The 13,336-nt window shown below is 31.7% G+C and overlaps 2 protein-coding genes across 12 annotated transcripts in view; one reads left to right on the forward strand and one right to left on the reverse strand.

The window, feature by feature from the left end:
• The window catches only part of LOC127068573 (uncharacterized), a 49,791-nt gene extending 48,138 nt beyond the window's left edge, over nucleotides 1-1,653 (reverse strand). The window contains exons 1-2 of one of the 3 annotated variants that reach the window (XR_007782978.1): nucleotides 1,508-1,653; nucleotides 1,024-1,366 (exon numbers count right to left, since the gene is read on the reverse strand). The gene's annotated coding sequence lies outside the window, so the exon portion shown is untranslated. Of the gene's footprint in view, nucleotides 1-1,023 lie in introns of all 3 variants that reach the window. The other 2 variants (XR_007782979.1, XM_051004889.1) reach the window with 2 other exon arrangements.
• Nucleotides 1-13,336, forward strand: part of LOC127068575 (synaptotagmin-5) — a 95,523-nt gene that overhangs the window by 50,921 nt on the left and 31,266 nt on the right. For 6 of the 9 annotated variants that reach the window (XM_051004894.1, XM_051004897.1, XM_051004896.1 and 3 more), the window contains one exon: nucleotides 11,934-12,300. In XM_051004894.1, the coding sequence (XP_050860851.1) occupies nucleotides 11,934-12,300 (367 nt within the window). Of the gene's footprint in view, nucleotides 1-8,354; nucleotides 8,582-11,613; nucleotides 11,748-11,933; nucleotides 12,301-13,336 lie in introns of those variants that run through there. The other 3 variants (XM_051004901.1, XM_051004900.1, XM_051004906.1) reach the window with 3 other exon arrangements.

Raw genomic sequence — 13,336 nt, forward strand, 5'->3', positions numbered from 1 at the left:
AATTAATGGGATTAACAAATAGCTCTTGGTAATTACATCTTTTGTCTTTGGTTCGCCTTTTTCTTTCGATTCGTTTAGTCCTTCGTCCGTTGAAAAAGCAAAATCAGAGAATTGATTTTGTGAGTCTTCCCTTTTCTTTTTTCTGTTTATTTTCTCTTTCATTCGATTAACATCCTGCGTATCAAAGGGAGGTTTCATTGTTCAGAAAATCGACTCTCATGAGAAAAAAAGAGAAAAAATAGCAGAAAGAAAGAAAAAGGCCATAAAAAAACAGTTAGTAGAGTTCACTTTGGGAGAGAAAGAGATGAGAAGAGAACACCGGTTAGAGGATCAATTTGATTGCTCTTCCGTAGAGGGAAGACTACAAAGAAAGAAGCGAAGTAGACACCCGGCTTCTACGAGGACAATGAAATTTTTCGTGACGATCGAACGAATGGCAGGATCGAATGTAACTAATGATTTGAGATGACGAGAATCGATTTCAAAACCGAACTTGAATCTTTCGGTCGAAAAATAAGGGAACAAAGGGATAGAATGGTATTGAACGAAAAAAGAAACGGCAGAAGAGAACAAGAAAGAAATAATGATTAAAAACTAAACAGTCTCTTAGTCGTAAAAAACAGACGATTAGAAAAAGAGAAAAAAAACTTAGAAAGAAATTAAAAGGAAGGCAAAGGAGTCAAACGATAAAAAGAAAAAAAAAATGATAACGTCTTGAAAGAAAATAAATAACACCTTTAACGCGCCTTTCTAAAACGTGATTAGAAAAAAGTCGAATAAGAGAGAGAGAGAGAGAGAGAGAGAATAAGATCGACGATGACAAAAAGATCAGACATTATAAATCAAAATAATAATTATCATCAACGTGACTAAATCCTATAATATTCATTAAACGGAGATAATGAAAGAGAAACAAGTGATATATCCGTAAAAATGGTCAGACGTCGAGAAAAGTCTTCAAAATCCTCGAAAAGGGGAAATGTTCAAGGGTGGGAGGATTAAATCAAACATCAGAATACTCACCTGATTCGATCAGAAGCTGCTAACAACACCAAAATCACTGGCCAGCCCCGTCGTCACCGTCTGCATTTAACCTCGAATACCTCGCACACGCAGGACGTGGCCTCGTTTCCTCGTTCCTCTTCGACGCCATCCTTTCTGTGTCTCCCTTCTCTCTTCTCCTTATTTTCTTTTCTTTCTCTATCTTTCACTATTTATATTTTCTCTCTCTCTCTCTCTCTCTCTCTCTCTCTCTCTCTTTCTCTCTTTCCTTTTCACCCCTCTCTCTCTCTCTCTCTCTCTCTCACTCGATTAAAATCTTTTTTGATTAAATCATTCGTCGCTTCACAAGATTCACGAATACACACTATAATTTTAGAGTAAATAATTAATAAGGGACAGAGATAGAGAGTAAGAGAGAGAGAGAGAGTGAGAGAGAAAGAGAAAGGAAGAGGAAGAGAATAGGAGAGAGAGAGAGAGAGAGAGTATAAAACGAAGACAACACCACCGGTAGCCGTCCTTGTCGAGAAGCGAAAGCTCACAATACAACGAAGGGCTCGCGAGCTTGCGCGACCCTCGCTTCTCGCACGACTGAACGAGGACCTGGAAGCTCGGCTAAACCTTGCACACTTCTCCTCCACCCCGAAAGAAGTTCCTCGTTTTCTCGTCTGGCGCCACTAGCTTCGTTGTTCTATCTATCTTTCTCTCTGCTACGCCTACGACTGACACTACCCTCCTACCCCTACTATCTCATGCACCCTTCTACTCTCCTCTTCTCGTTTCTACCCTTCGGTAAAAAGCTTCGCACGGAGTCAGGGATAATACCATAGTTTGTAGTTTGTTAGAGTTCGCTGGCTTACGTTTTACTCGTTTGCGTGAATCAGTGGGATGTTTTATATATTACTTTTTGTTTTTTTCCAATCTTCTCTTTTTTCTTTCTTTTTTTTTCATATTTTTTTATCCTTTCTTTTCATTCTTTTATTTTTTTTTATTTTTTTTTTTTTATTTGTTTTCGTTTTTTCTGAGTGGAAAAAATGAATGACAAAAATGATGAGAACACTGTGTATTTTTTTCTATATAGATCGGTATCAAAGACAAGTATGTATTTGAAATTTGAAAGTTAAATGTAGATTGCGAAGCGTGACGGTTTTTTCTTTTTTTCTTTTTTGTTTCTTTTTTTTCATATTACAAATTTGAAAAGAATGGCTTCGGGGGATATATCGAAAATATTGCAAGAGTGAAAATGTCTACGAAGCTTTCAAGGAATTTTATTGAATTTCTCTTAACATTTCTTTTCAATACTTTTATCGCAGGTTACAATTGAGGAATACTCAGGAACGTACTAAAAGTATCAAAATGAAAAGAAAAACCTGAAAGCTTTCGAACATTCAATTGACATTCCTTTAATATTTCTATTCATTTTTTTTTACGTATTATAAACGAGAAAATACTAAGCAATATACTGAAACTATTTGCAAAAAAAAAAGAAAGAAAAAGAAACGAGAAGCTAAAATCTTTTTGCATATTCTTAATATTACTTTTTAATAAAGCTTCTAGGAATTATACATACGTACGCATAGATACATACGTGAATATATATAAAAACTCAGAAATAATTTAAAATGCGTCACCTATCAACGTCTGACCGGAGTACAGTCTTTACTACTATTATCAAAGACGATATGGCCACGTCTCTCGCTTTTATTCTCTTCTACATGGTTTTCCGCAAAACGATTTATTTCCTCCTTAACCCGCGATTCTATATATTAAAGCGATATCAGAGAGGAAACGAGAAAGCTCCGGTTTCAGCTTTTAACTCATTCCAAAGCTCTGCAAGCTTTTCTCGAGGTTTCACATATCCGTCCTTTTTTTGAATAAGATTACCTCGTTTATTATTTATTTTGCACGAGGAAGAAATAAATAAAGAAGGAGCGAGGAGGAAAAGGAAAGAAAAAGTATAAACGTAGAAAGGAAAAAGAGCGAAGGAGAAATTCACTTCAAAATCAAAGTGAATATCATTGTTCTAATTTTTCTTCTTCTTTTTTTTTATTTTATTTTTTTTTACTTTTTTATTTCTCTCTCTCTCTCTCTCTCTCTCTCTCTCTCTCTTCTATCTTACTTTACTCTTCTCGATAGGAGCAACCACCTGTAACTCTGATCGTGAGAGAGAAAAGAGTCTCTCTCCTCCCCCTCGCTCCCTCTCTCTCTCTTTCTCTCTCTCGAAAAAGGCTGAGTTTCACATTTTCTTCTTCTTCTTCTTCTTCTTCTTGTTCTTCTTTCTCTTCTTCCTCTCTTCATCTCTCTTCTTCTTTTACTTCGTAAAACAGCCTTCCCAAGCGTTTTCTCCTTTACGATCACCGACCGGCAATCGAGTCGATCACCAATCTCACGCGACGATCCGTCAAAGGTATTCTCTATAAAGCCTTCACCTATTTTTCAGCTTCTACGACCCTTTTCCGTTCTTATCCAATGACTACCCTTTTCGATGCTAGACCATTCTCAGGGTTCTTTATCCTTTTTTTATTTTCCTTTCTATTTTTCTTTGTTTTTATCTTTTTATTTTTTTTTTATTTTCTTTCTTGTGCAACGAATTGGAACGATTGAAAATTATTGGTAAATAATTATAGTCTATCTCTTTGCGTCTTGTCTATATATAGGAAAAAATTATTTTAATTAAAATAATGATAATAATAATTTAGATTTTGTATTGGGCGTGTGTAGGGGAAGAAAAAGAAAACAAGAAATCGTTATGAGTACGTGTCGAAGTATCGAATGTTGCAATCAATGTCAAAGCAATTCAACGTTTAATACAATTTTTTTTTCTTTCTTTTTTTTTTGTTCTTTTTTTCCTCCAATCCACTCTCCAACACCACTCGATTGGTATTCCCATTCGTTTAAGCTCTGAAAAATAGTACAAGTGTCGCTAGAGTTTCCACTCTCTTTCCCCTTCCCGTTGAATCAATTCGACCTTTATCTCTGGTCGAATTTAATCACGTTTCTTTGGAAAATGAACAAAAAATATCTATCTATGTAAATCGATAGATAGATAGATAGATAGGTTTTCTTGATCGGTAGTCTTCGAAGAAATATATTTTCGAAAATTACATTTTATTGAATTTAATAAGACAAGGAATGGAGTGATATAGGGTGAAAGTTTCTTTCATTCTGTTTCTCTCTCTCTCTCTCTCTCTGTCTCTTTCTTTTTCTTTAGCAGAATTCAAAGATCATGCTTTTCAACGTTGTGATACGAGAAAACAAAGATTTCCTTTGCCTCGTTGCAATACAAAAAAAGAAGAAGAAAAAGAGGAATCTGACCTTTTCGTGAATTTTTCTTGTTCTTGCTCGAAGCTACATGTAATGTACGTATAATGTGACGTTGTCTCGGTCTGTCATGTTTCAAGAACTTTTGTCTGCTCCGAGGCATCGATCAACGAGAAGGAGCTTATGAAAATGCAAAGTGCTGTCGTGGAAATGAGGTTACATAGAGATTTAACGATTAGAATATAGAATAAAATTGAAAAAGGGAGAGATAGAGATAGATAGAGAGAGAGAGAGAGAGAGAGAGAGAGAGAGAGAGAGAGAGAGAGAGAAAATAAATTGAAACTTTAGTAATCAACAGTCTTAACTTTACATTAAACTGTTTTATCAATTCATTGTTTATACTTTATTTACATTGATTATCTTTTTCTAAGAATTAAAGTTGAAGAATAATGTAAGAAAAGAAATTGAAAGATAATTCTAAGAAGAAAGTAAAATATAAAAAATCTGTAGTATCTGTAGTCTTTTAAATCAAACGATAAGAAGGTTTCTACTTTATCGAGATAACTCGATAAAATAGATCGATGCTGATGGTATTAATCACTTTTTTTTTAAGTATCCTGCTTTATCAACCGTTTATACTTACCGATCCCTATATTATCGACTTTAATTAATTAATTAATAATTAATATGACAGAAATTATATTTTCTTTCTTATATTACATAATTTATTGTTGAGGTATCGATTGGAAAAGTATCGTTTTTCATCATAAATATATTATTAGCCAAGGCAATATTATTTCGAGATAAAGTGTAGAAAGAAAATATATATATATATATATATCAATAATTCTTATTTATTATTCTTCTGATTTTTATTTCTCAAGATAGTGGTCATAGGTCATGAAGATTTTATCAACATACACAGTGTTATTGCCGTCTCCTTCAATCTTCCAAAGTTTCTTAGATTTCACTTTCCCATTACTTTTTTTCTTAGCTATCTCAGAGACTAGGTTACTCTCGACTTTTTTATCTTATATATTTTATAACTTTTTATCGTTTCTGTCTGTCTCTCTCTCTCCCTCTCTCTCTCTCTCTCTTTCCTTTTAAATTCACTTTTTCGAAGTACGTATTATTTTATATATGGTTTAAACCTTATACGTACATACATGTAAAACTCCATATTTGAATTTGCATTATCGAAATATTTATATTTTATATTTTCCTCTTAAATTTCATTTTCATTTCCTTTCTTTTTTTTACTTCCTTTTTTCTTTTATTTACACCACCATAAGGCAGCATGGAAGGCGTTAAGTAATATCGATCGAGTTTTCAAAGAAACGTGAGAGACATAAGAATACGTAGAAAAGTGGCGACGCTCCATAAACCTTGAGCATACCGAATGATTTTTCCCATCGGAGAACATTCGATGTCCCTTAAAGCATCGTTACAATATTCCCCTGTCTACAATGTTTATCGAGGATTATTTACGTCCGATCGATTTGTTTAAAATTATAATTTTACGCGAAGGCAACTTCGTTGTTTAAGATAAAACTTAATAAAAAAGACAAAGACGAAAGGAAATGTAATGGAATGGAAAGGAAAAGAGAAATGAAAGGTATCTGTATGTCATGACCCTAATGACGTTAGAAGTGTCTATCACGCTATATATATATATGTATATATATATGAATATCTCATGTTAAAGGAACTTTTATTATCATTCTGTTATCTTTCAACACGTTTGAATACTTTACCCAATATTTATTATCTATGAGGGAAGAAAGAAAGAAGAAGAAAGAGAAAGAAAGAAAAGAAAAAAAGAAAAAAAAAGCAACCGATCTAATACGTGACATTAATGTTTAAAATCCAGTCCTCGATTGAAATTGCAGTCATGAAGTTTCTAATCAAGTTTCTTCGTAGAGTTTATGTAAATGTTCAAAGCAGATAGAGAATGATAGAGACAATCTTTGAAACGAGATTTGCGTAACGTTCTTACTTGAATTTGTTCGATGAATAAAATTTTTTGCCAAGAAAATTGTAAATTTCCGTTCTTTTTCTTTTTTTTCTCTCTCTCTCTCTTTTTTTTTATATAGAACAGAAAAAAATGATTTTATCCCGAACACAATAGCGTATAAGCGGATTAGGATGTTGATGAAATTTAAAAGACAGTTTAAACGTATAGATAAAGTCGTGACTGCTTCAATGTCACCTCTGTGAATAGTAATTTTCTCTATATTCATGTGGAAGCAATACAACCATCATGTAGAAGGGATCGACTCACGTAGTAGGAATTTCGAACACAATATTCTGAATGGTCTCTATTACAAGCATCAAAACGTGCTTCGTCAGTATATCCAATATTTCATCGTGTATACATCTGTTAAGCATTCGCCATTTCGTTGAAATGAAATTGGATAGTTATCGCTTTATCAAATATTTCTAATTCCTGCGGTATCGTCATATTATACAGATAGATAATGACATATCTCGATATTTATACAATTTGGGCCAAATGTTCCGAAAATTGTAAAAGCTACAATGTCCAGCTTGTAACAATCTGAAAAAAAAGGAAAAAAAAATACATTAATACGAAAAGTCTGGAAAAATAGTTTATTGATTTCTATATATGAAATCGCCTAACAATTTTTGTATTACCCTGTACATCTTTCGAAGAAGGAAGATCATCGAAGTTAATCTTTCCTTTCAACTTTTTCAATAAATTTCTTTTTCAACGAAGTGTCCATAAAAACGATTATGTACCAGATCAGAAAAAGAAGAGATAGAGAATACGGGGTGATATAAAGTTATTCAAAAAAGGAAGAACACCCATGTGAAACGAGAACGAAAGCGATACAATACTTAACGTTTTATTAAGAAACCAGATAAAAAGTTTTTACGTTCGGTTATGAAACTATTTTTTTTTCTTTTTTATTTTTATTCAAGCCTTTGTCAGCTTTTTACGAAGCGTCCAAAATTGAAAGAGACGAGTCCGTAAATATTTATTTATAATCACCAATCACCGAGTATTATAATGGTTATCTAAATAACAGAAAGAAAGAGAGAGAGAGAGAGAGAGAGAGAGAGAGAGAGAAAGAATTAAATAAAATTGTATAAGTGGAAATGAAAACGAGGAAGCTAAACAAACGTTTATTAAACGAGTAAACAAAGATTAGAGAGAGAGAGAAAAGATGAGTGGATAAAATAAATAGACGAACAATAAACAAAGAGATAACGTTCGGATGTTGCACGATCTGAAATGATAAAAAGCGACTGATAAGACATCGTTGATAAAGGTTAAACGTCATCAAGATATCGTAGTTGGCCAAGAAACTTCTTACGCCCTTATTCTTTTTGTTTTCTTCTCCGTAGTTCTAAACCCTCTTTTGATAATGCTCTCTCTCTCTCTCTTTCTCACTTTATTTTGATCTCTCCCTTTCTTCTTTTCTCTCCCTTCCTCCCTTTCTCTCTCCACCTCTCTTTTTGTTCTTCTCTCTCTCTTTTCTTTTATTATCATATATCTCTCTTTTTATTGCCATCTATCTGTCCCTCTGTTTTTGTTCATTCTCTTTCTCTCTCCTTCTCAATATTGTGATTTCTGTATTTTTACTATTCATTTTCTTTTTCCCTCTTTTTTCGTTATTGTGATTTCTCTATCTTTCTATTATTTCTTTTTTCCTCTCCCTTTTCTCGTTATCGTAATTTCTCTGTCTTTTTATTATTCATTTTCTTTATCCTTCTTTCTAATTATTGTGATTTCTCTGTCTTTTCGCTATTCATTCTTTCTCTCTCTCTCTCTCTCTCTCTCTCTTTCTGTCTGTCTGTCTGTCTAATCATTGTGATGCCTACCTTTTTACTTTCTTTCTATTTTCTTTCTCCTTCTAATTTGATCATTTTCTTGATACCATTCTCTTTATTATGATCCACCCATCTTTCTCTCCCCTACAAAAATTCTCTCCCTCTCGTTATCCCTACTGTCGTCTTCTCTCTTGAATACTCACTCTCTCACTCTCACCCTCTTCTAACTCCCTTTCGCACAGCCTCTCCTCGAACGGCGCGTAGGTCCTCAGTTGCAAGTGCGCCGCGACGCGAATAAGATCGCTGATAATTCGTCAAACGTTTGCCCGCCAAATTCTATTTATCTCTTCTTCTCTTTTATCTCTCTTTTCTTTTTCCTCCTCTTCTTCTTCTTCTCCTCCTCCTTTCTCTTTTTTCTCTTCTCCTTTTCCTTCTCCTTCTTCTTCTCTTTCTTCTTTTCATGTTAAAACATTCGACGATATATCACTGATGGTACGCAAGAAACCGACTGAAACGAACGCTAATTGTAAGAAATTATACTATTTGTTTAATTAACTAGAAATAAGTCATTGTTCAATCAATCTGATATTTCAAACATGGAGTATAGAAATCTCCGATAAAAATAACAATCATGAATTTTTGTCTTTCGATAATAAATATATTTTTATTTAAAATCAAATAGAAATGCGAATATAATTGGTAAAAAGATAACCATGAAATTAAGTAGAACAAATCAATGATATCGTTGAAAGATATAAAAAAAATCTTGCTACTGTAAATATCAATCATAAAACAATCAACATTTATTTGCGATACATTATTTATCGCATAATTCTTGTTCTTTTGAATAAATTCATGTGTGTTATAAAAAAGAAAGAAAGAACGAAAGAAAAGAAAAGAAAAGAAATAAAATAGAAAAATCACGATGTCTGATCGATCGTAGTTCGTACTACTGAAAAATCGTCGGCTCATATTATAGATTTTACTACCTACCCTTCGGCCGACCACACCATTGAGTTCCCCTACTAAAACACTTAGCACCACAACGAAAGGCGCACGAAATTTTTAATTTTCTTTTTCGCCTTCGGGTCTACCAAATTAGACAGGAGATCGTCGAGAGAGGTTAAGCGAATCGTACGAAAGTTTAATGCTATAATAAAGTCGGAGGGATGACTATAATCCGTATATCGCGATAACAAATCTCAACTGAAGATAAAAATCCGTGAGAAAATCGATACTATACGTTATATTGACCGAGCGTTATCATTGGAATACGAGAAGAGTGAATTAAACGTTATGTAAAAAGAAAAAAAAAAAAGACAGAAAAATAATTAGGTAAACGATTTTTATATTTCCTTTTTTCTTTTCAATTTTGTAATATTTTTTATTTTCTTTTTTAAGTTTCCTTTTCGTTAGGAAAAATCAATTGTCTTTTAATTTATTTATCTTTCTCTCAATAAAAATAAAACTGTACGACATGGAGTCCTCGTTCGAGATAAATCTATTAAGCTCATCGTAACGAGCTTGCACACTTGTTAATGATGATATTGCGAGACGAGTGTAATTGGACGTTCGTCCAATAACAAGAATAACAACGCTCGCAATATTCGCTTGAGCGTGAATGACGCCTATCTCGTTGGGCACGTGTCATACTTTAATACGAAGATGAATATTGAAAGAAGAAAGAAATTCTAAAGGAAAAAAAGGGAGGAAGATAAAAAAATAGATAATCAGTATGAAAAAAATCTGTATTGTATATAATACTCGTACAAGAAAAAAAATGAAAAGAAAGATTTCCTTTTATATTATATACACTTGCTCAGTATAGATTTGTATATTTAATTATTTATGCTTTAATTATTTTTATTGATTAAATAAAAGATCAAATAACATTTAATCGATAAAGGAATTCATGGAAATCAATTAAAGGCACAGAAAGGAAGAGAGAGAGAGAAATACAGAGACAGAGAGAGAGAGAGAGAGAGAATTAATTCACACGTAATCATGATGAAACTCTAAAATTATTCGCATAATCTCTAGTAATAATCACACAATGGACTATGAAGTATAATCCCTTTGTATGGTGAATTCCATCGGATTTTGTAATCCGTTCCATGAGAAATAGCATATTAACGACATTAATGTAAAGATATTTCACACGGAGATATGGTATTTTATTATCGCATATAATTTCGGGCAAAATTTTGGATTATCGAATAATCCATATTGTAATCCGTTCAATTGATTTGTTTAATAACATACAGTTGAATGTGTTGAGCAAACAAAAAGACGAATTTAAATAAATTAATTCGTTTTAAAAAATCAATATTTGCGAATGATATATTACTCGATTGAATTTAATAATATTTAATTATTACTTTTATAATAATTATTACATACAAACGCGATTTTATAATTTATAGAAATGTATTATTAGTAATAAAACATATCGAGTTTCACGATAATTTCTTTTTTATAGTACAAACACAATTAATTTTGTCGACATTTACTTTTATTATAATTTCGTTTTCTCGTAATACAAACGCGATCAATTTGTTTAAATCATACAAATTCATTGTAAAATTTATTGGATATAATTGAATACCTTATTGTAATATGTTCCTTTGTTCCATTTTCTTCTTTTTTTTTTCTTTCTTTTCATAACTAAATTGCTATTGATTTTCAAAAGATTTTTATTTCGAAGATCTATATGCTGGAAAACTTGGCTCTGACATCTTTGCTAACGACGTTCCGTTCCTTTCCATAAACGATATTCAGTTTCTCCTTGAGAGATTCGATTCCATAATCTTTCCAATTCTCTGATTGTTCTCTTTTATCAATGTCTACGTCTATACTTGTCAATCTAATGATCGATAAGAACAAAATTGTTATCAATTGTAAAATGAATTGAGTCTGTTAAGATCCCAAATCAGCTCATTGAAGAATAAAAAAATAAATAATATATATATATATATATATATATATATATATATATATATATTTGTATATACACCCATACACACATACATATACATATATTTTATCGAGAAAACGAGATAAAGTCTTCATAAGTACCATCCATAAAAATAAAGATTTACGAGAAATCCGTAAAAGTATAGAGTACTATCGTCGATGCCGTATTTCCAAATTGATTTCTCCTAGTCATTTCGATGAATCGTAAAAATCGAAATAACAATGGTGCAGATATTTCTTCCGGCTCGTTAAATTCCTGATAGCATTCATTTTATTTTGAATAATGCAAGTAATGGTCATATTTTCTACTCAATTTTTTTTTAAATCTATTCTTTCTATACATATACATATATATATATACATACATATATATATATATTATTTTTAATCAATTGTGAAGTATATAAATCACAGAAAAAGTTTCTAAAAGTTCCTAAACGAGATACGAAGAAAATAAGTCATAAGATATCGTCGAAGAAAATAGGACGACACCCTTTACTACTTTTATGCATGCAACCTTGTTATCTCTCTTCTCTTTTTCCTCCGGGAAATACAACATAATTTCACTCGTGTGTAAATCTCAAGACGACTACGTCTTAAAGGAAAAGAAATAAAGAGAAAGAAACAACAAGTGCGAGATGGGGAAACTAGTCGTACAAGTGCACATGTATTGAAAGAAAAAATAAGAGAAAGGGAAACGAAAACACAAAAGTTTACAAGTATGAATATATATTTTATATATGTATATGTGTGTCTATAAATTTTAATATATATAATGTGTATATATTTTCAATATGTACATATTTTCAATTTGAAAACGATTTCAATCAAATAAATCCGCTGTTATAATTGATCGAGTCGTTTTCGACGTCTAATACAACTAAAATCCTTTCATTTTTGTTCAGAAATAGGAGAAGAGGAGCGAAAGAGAAGGAAAAGGATAAAAAGACAATAAAAGGATTTAAGTGTTTTGAGAAAGGACAAGAAATGGTTTCAATGGTTTCCTCAGCTGTCCTTGGAGCAGCTGCAGGCACAGGATTGGCTTTGGTAGTGGCAGTGACTATAGTCGTCTATAGATATTACGCCTTTAAACGCAAAGGAAAATATTGGAGTAATCTCGATCGATGGCCAGATCCACCAACCGCTAATAAAAACAACGAAAAAACATCTGATATTCATCAACATTCCTGTCATGACAATTCTGCTGCGACATCCTACGTTTTGGATTGTTGGAAAAAACCACAACAAAGTTATTATGCCGTACAGAAAACTGTGAGTATTTTTTAATTCTTTTTTACTTTTTTGTCTTCTGCCTTTTTTTCTTTTCTTTTTTTCCTTATTTTTTATTTTAAATTCGTTCGACATCGATACGTTTATCCTGTAATTACATGGAAATTCGTGATACTCGTTAAAAACTATCAATTCGTTGTCGAATTAGTATAATTGACCTCGATTCGTTCCCAATAATTTGTAACCGCGAACTCGTGGCTTACATTATAATTCAATTTCATTTCCAATATCGTATTCGAAAATCTAATCGTTATAGGATACTCATAACATTCCGAGAACGTCATAAACATTTCGAAAATTATTTTGATAAATTTTCAATAAAAAATATTAATTTATAAATATATCTATATTGAAATTATATATCGTTTAAGTACGATAGAATTTTTTAGAAATGTTGGTAATATCTATAATGGGTATGGTAAAGTAGAATTGTATTCGAATTATAGGATTCTGTATTATCGTTTGTGTAAAACTTGTCGATAACGGTATTCGTTATCGATAAAACAGAACTGTCGATACAAGACTGTCGATATTCTGTTTTATCCATCTCAGGTAATATCTTAACATTTAACAATACCTCTATTTATTTTTTATTGTCATATCAGTTGACTCAATTATTTTATTAATTAATTAATATCGTAAACATTTTATAATTTATTTGTAATTATCATATTTTATATTACATAATTCTCCAAGAAAATATTTTTATTTAAATTCGTTAAAGATGTACATAAGCGACATGAATATATATAATATAATATCACTATTAGATCCTATGCATACAAATGATAAATTTTCAAATAGATATAGAAAGTCAATAGCTTCATGTTAATCAAATCCCATAGGCGCCTTCGTATATCGTCCTAAATCCTTGAAATCTTTATAAAAATGGAAGGTCGACGTAAGTCAGATAAAAAAGAATTTATTTTAGTTAAACAAACACATAACTCTAAAAAAAAAAAAAACTCCAAATTGAACCTCATTAACATTTTTCCTATTACCAGTTAGACGAACTTTA

This window comes from Vespula vulgaris, chromosome 13, assembly GCF_905475345.1.
Source record: "Vespula vulgaris chromosome 13, iyVesVulg1.1, whole genome shotgun sequence".
In the NCBI taxonomy this organism is placed as follows: domain Eukaryota; kingdom Metazoa; phylum Arthropoda; class Insecta; order Hymenoptera; family Vespidae; genus Vespula; species Vespula vulgaris.